Source organism: Neomonachus schauinslandi, chromosome 1 (assembly GCF_002201575.2).
Source record: "Neomonachus schauinslandi chromosome 1, ASM220157v2, whole genome shotgun sequence".
Lineage (NCBI taxonomy): Eukaryota > Metazoa > Chordata > Mammalia > Carnivora > Phocidae > Neomonachus > Neomonachus schauinslandi.
In genome coordinates this window covers 130,321,233-130,327,232 of record NC_058403.1, presented here as the reverse complement: position 1 = coordinate 130,327,232, position 6,000 = coordinate 130,321,233, and the positions used below count along the sequence as shown (strand labels likewise).

Here is a 6,000-nt window from a genome sequence, read left to right as displayed (position 1 = left end):
TTCTTTCTTTCTTTCTTTCTTTCTTTCTTTCTTTCTTTCTTTCTTTCCTTCCTTCCTTCCTTCCTTCCTTCCTCCCTCCCTCCCTCCCTCCCACCCTCCCTCCCTCCTTCTCTCCCTACCTCCCTCCCTCTCTTCTTTCTTTTCTTTTCTTTCTTTTTCTTTTTTCTCTTTTCTTTTCTTTTCTTTCCTCTTGAAGCACCATCTGTGATGAAACCAAAGCTGTGATTGTCCATAAGAAAATCAGAGGACTTTGGACTTTAAGGGGCAAAAAGATGGTATTGTATTCTCTGCGGTGAATATTAACCTTCATCAATTTTTTTTCTTTGCTAAATGATGTCTATTTTAGCATGATAGATGTCAGCTTTTCTCAAAAGCCATTTTGCTCTCAATGGGAGGTAGCAGGAAAAACACACAGAAAATCCCCCCCCCGCCCCCCCCACACACATAAGAAGGCTAAGCAAAGGGGCGCCTGGGTGTCTCAGTTGTTAAGCATCTGCCTTTGGCTCAGGTCATGATCCCAGGGTCCTGGGATCCAGCCCCGCATCGGGCTCCTGCTTGGAGGGAAGCCTGCTTCTCCCTCTCCCACTCCCCCTGCTTGTGTTCCCTCTCTCGCTGTCTCTCTCTGTCAAATAAATAAATAAAATCTTTAAAAAAAAAAAAAAAGGCTGAGCAAAAGTAATGTCTTTCAGGAAACACCAGCCTTACTTATGTGAATGGGCTTATTCAAATAAGTATTAAAATAACCTCCATGAATGAAAGGAGTGAGTTCAAGGCACAGTGCAATTTTATAGGTGTGATTCTTTTTTTTTTTTTTTAATTCTTTGAGTATAGTTGACACACAATGCTACGTTAGTCTCATGGTGATTCGACAAGTTTACACATTATGCTGTGCTCACCTCAAGTGTGTAGCTACCATTATATAGGTATAATTCTTGAATTTTGTATTGACATCCAGATTTGAACCAGGAAGGATCAGTTAAATGTCAGAATTTTCTATTTTGAAACTGCTAAAATTTGCCTATTAAACCAAGATAATTCTTTATTTATTTATTTATTTGAGGGAGGGAAGGAGGGGGGGAGAGAGAGAGAGAGAGAGAACAATCTGGGGGAGGGGCAGAGCCAGAGGGAGAAGCAGGCTTCCTGCTGAGCAAGGAGCCCCATGCAGGGCTGGATCCCAGGACCACCCCCTGAGCCAGAGGCAGACACTCAACCGACTGAGCCACCCAGGCGCCCGAACCAAGATAATTCTTAATTATTTTATTTTTCAGCTTTATTGAAGTATAATTGACAAATAAAATTGTAAGATATTTAAAGTGTATGTTGTAATGATTTGATATATGTGTACATTGTGAAAGGATTCCTCCCATCTTGTTAATTAGCACATCCATCACCTCACACATTTTATTCATTCATTCATTCATTTATGGTGAGAATATTTTAGTTCTCTTGGCAAATTTCAATTATACAATATAGTGTTACCAACTACAGTCAACATGTTACACTTTAGATCCTCATCATTTTTTTTTCACTGATGAATTTTTCTTCCCTTTTGTATCAGTTGAATAACTATAAATGACCACATTCTGTTTTAGTCATTTAATAATGCAGATATAATTATCAGTTTAAAGATCCTTTAAACAGATGCCTAAATGGTTTAATCCAGGTACTTTTTGATTTGCCCATTCTCTGGTTCCCCTGATACTCCTTGCAAGACCAGTTAATTCTTTGTCATTAAGAAGAACATCCTATGTAATTTAGAGCTATTTCTGTACTTCTTTAAATAGTAAATATTGGCATTTGTAATTTGAAAGAATTAAAAGTGTGTAGAGAAAGAATATTTTTCCCTAAGCCACACAACTGCAGGCAATATTAGGCCAAAAAAACATTTTGTTTTAGTCACCCTCATATTAGCAGCAGAGTAAGAATTGAAAGATAAATAAAAATTGTAAATGATACTCTTAACATTTTTAAAAAGATAAATGTTACTTAGGCATTAAATTTCTTTTTCCTGAGAAATTGAGTGTCATAATTTAAGATGTAATTAAAAATACAACTTAATTAATCTGTTGATTAATTTGATACTATGAATGAAAGAACTTTCGTATTTGATTATATCGTATATGGTTCCTAATAACTGTGATACATTTGTGTGATTCTACACTATATTGTCACAGCTTTGATTTCTCCGTAAATATGATACATTCTGAAGAGGAGTAAGTGCTCACTTTAACCCCACAGATGGTTATATTTGGTTTCTAATTTTGCAAAGAGATAATCTCTTTTAACTAATTTTTAAAGAATTCCCTCTCTTCTGTACTACTTGGTATACTAGAAATTTTGGAATTTTTGATTCTTTGTTATGTGCCAGAACCACGTAGAATTCTAGCTGACATTCCTGTAGAAAGGTTTGTGTAAGGAAATTGTAGCCGTGTTATATAGAATTAGAAATAAATGGATTAAAAATGGATATCAAAGTGAATTATTTTAATTTTCTTATAAGAATTATGAGTAGCTTAATGTTTGTTGAAAATTTGAAGTATAGCTGTTTATGACATATAATTATATACAGACCTTGTTTAGTATTCTTATAAGCTGCCTATATGTGCTTATAGCATAGATACCCAATTTTCCTGGCCATAGAAGTGACTCTGTTCTTAAAAATAGCCCTCAAAAGATAACCTCACTAATAAAGTATATCTGTTCTAGAGTTAAAAATAAAGTATTACTATTTGTTTCATTTGAAATAACTGTCTACACTTGACTATATATATATATATATATATATATATATACTGTTTTTTTCCCACATTTAATTTTAAAATGAATATTTTAAAATAAGAGTAAAATGTGAGAATGCACTTTTCTTCTTGGTTATAGTTAATTTGTTGTACAGTTATTTGCAAAAGTCCAGTTAACAACAACAACGACGAAATCAGTAGTGATCATAAAATTTTGGAATATTTTATCTTTTAATTCCTAACCTTACCTGTGAGGCAACTATCAGACCACTGTGCATTCATTTTTTCCTTTGCCTTTTGAGATTTGGGATTTGTGTTAAATATGAAAGATTTCTACCCTTTTCAAATATCATGCTAGTGTTTTAGACATATAGGAATAAACTTTAATGGTTGTGGCCCAGTTATAAAATTACAAAATTCATTTGAAAGCTTAAAACTTGGATTTTACCATATTATATATTTGATATGTAATATTTACTCAGTGTGATCAGTTAAAAATTACAGTTTTTTTCACAGGTATAGGAGAAAATGATTCCTTTTTATATTACTTTCAGAAGTACTCATTTCTGAATTTTGGTTTTGTTTCTTTCCAGACGGTGGGTCCGGCTCCTGTTTGGACGAGAGTTCCCCCTGCAGGATCTTCTGGTGGTCTGGGATGCCTTGTTTGCAGATGGCCTCAGCCTGAGTTTAGTTGATTATATCTTCATAGCCATGTTGCTCTATATCCGAGATGCTTGTAAGTATCAATGACCTTGCCTACATCCAAGTAGGTGGTCCTGATTTTTTTAATGTGTTTTATCTTTTAAATATACTTATTCTCTTACTCTGAATTACTGTGCCTACATTTTCATAGTAGGTAATATATTGAAGTTTCAAAGGAGCATGCTAAATATCTTTTTTGTTAGTTAACTATGTACATATTGGGGAGATGTGGGTGATTTTATCCTGAGAGAATTGGAATATTCTCCAGAGCCATTTTTCTAAAGACTTTACTCCTGCTTTAATCTCCTCATTACACACATTTGTGAAATGCACAACTAAAAAGCCTGTATTTCAGATATGTTTAGAGCTCCACCTTCTGACAGGTAGGGAGCATTCAAAGATATTTATCAGGAGATTGGAGCTATTTTTATAGTATCAACAACTTGCCAATAAAAAATAAATATTACATTTAAAGATATTTTAACTTCTTCTCAGTTATATTTTGGCCAAATGTATTTCTCAGTAGATTGCCAAATGGTAGACATATTCCTGTCTCATGAGATCTACCTTAGGATGCTTGCCATAGCTGGAAAGCCAGTGCCTGTCTGTGTGGGGTAGTCTGATCATCTTCGGCTTGAAGAAAACATCAGAGCGTGTTTTAAATTTTGAAATACCTCAAATTGTTTTCCTTCTCAGAAAAATAATCACTGTTCACAAAACAAGATTTGTAAGCCAAAATATAATTAGGAAGATTGCACAAAGTGATGATTAAATAGGAAATTAAAAAAGAAAAAAGAACTCTTAGGAGTGGGACTTTGTCAGAAGAACATAAACGGTTTGGAGTCATTCATAATCTTGACTGTTACACTGCTGTGTGGTTCTCTTTACTTGTTCACTGAGTACCAGTGGCGCCAGATGCTCTTGTTACGCCTCTGGTGACACTAATAATATTCTTTAAAATTTTAGATTATACTGTTTTAATTCCCCCAAAATTACTTGAATGAATAAGTGACAGGAGCACCACATTTTATCCAAAAATTGTGGGTTTTTTCTGTGCCTTGAAGGTCAAATAGTTTGGGTTTTGACAGACTAAGTGAAAAGTTCCTTCTTTCTAAGTCAGAGCTAATCATATAAGAACATGGAAATCATAAGAGCTAACATCTGGAAAGTAGAGAAAGATGTTTGGGTAGATTTGATGGATACTAGATTTTAGAATATTAGGATACTAATCTCATTTTAAAGTAGTATGAATTTTTTAATATAAATAATAAAAAACAAAAGGAATGAATAGCCTCTTTTATTAAAAAAAATGGTTTAGGATAATCTTTTCACAGAATTTTCCAATTCAAACAATTGTTGAAATGTATTTTGATTTTCTGTAGTCTTAAACAATTAGGTATTTGCTCTTTTCTTAACTTTGGTGTATCCCAACTATATATTTTTTTTAAAAATTTAGTCCTGTCTCCTATGCTAAGATCTACTTTTTAAAATTAATTTCATAAAACAGGCAAATTGTTGGCAGCTAAAGCCCTTCCACATTTTCAGTCCATCTATTGATGTTATAAAACATATGGGCACATGTGGAAAAATGCAGGGATAATGAAGTTGTGTATTCATTTCAATATTTAGACCAGTTTATTTTAATTTGCTTGGCTGAATCCAGAACAGTGGATGAGATCTAAAAATAGGATGACTATTAAATATTTAAGGGCCATTGCCCCTATGCTCAAGAAGTTTTTCAACTAGTAGGAAAGACTGACATAATTAATTTTAAACTAACATATCCAGTGCTGTGGTTGAAATAATATGAAAGGTGATATGGATAGTTAATATGAAAGTTTAAAGGAGAGGCACTGAGGGGCGCCTGGGTGCCTCAGTCAGTTAAGCGTCTGCCTTCAGCTCAGGTCAAGATCTCAGGGTCCTGGGATCGAGCCCCACGTTGGGCTCCCTGCTCGACAGGGACGTCTGCTTCTCCCTCTCCCCCTGCTTGTGCTCTCTCTCTCTCTGTCTGTCAAATAAATAAATAAATCTTTAAAAAAAATAAAGGAGAGGCACTGGAACTCCCCTCTGGGCCAGCTGTAAGTGACTAGAGAAAATGGTATAGATGTCAGCAAATTAAATAAGGGGATCTGCAGTCCAGGCAGAAAGAACAGCATGAACAGAGGCTTGGAAGTAAGAAACAGTTTTAATGGGGGACTGTGTGTATGTGTGTATGTGTGTGTGTGTGTTTCTACAAGGCATTTGGTATTAGATTGCAAAGGGAGACTGATAGGTTATGAGACCAAAGAAAGTGAACAGGGATAGGATCATGATGAAAGTCTTTATCCTATAAATAATAGGAAGCTCCTGAAGGATTCAAAGCAAAAGTACAGTCAGTGCTAGATCACTCTGGTGGCACTGTGGCAAACAGACTTAAAGGAGGCAAGAGTAGAGCAAGGAAATCAGATAAAAGGTTATGACAGTAGTCCAGGGGGAAAATTGCAGATTAAAGAAATCTTCAAAACTAAAGTCAGTATGTCTTGTTGACTAAATATGATGGGTGAGGGAGGTCTAAAACAAT

The 6,000-nt window shown here is 34.8% G+C and overlaps 1 protein-coding gene across 1 annotated transcript in view; it reads left to right on the top strand.

Moving 5' to 3' along the window:
* TBC1D5 (TBC1 domain family member 5) overlaps positions 1-6,000 on the top strand; it is a 412,307-nt gene that overhangs the window by 262,618 nt on the left and 143,689 nt on the right. The window contains exon 13 of the mRNA XM_044920546.1: positions 3,332-3,474. Coding sequence (XP_044776481.1) covers positions 3,332-3,474 — 143 coding nt within the window. The remainder of the gene's footprint in view (positions 1-3,331; positions 3,475-6,000) is intronic.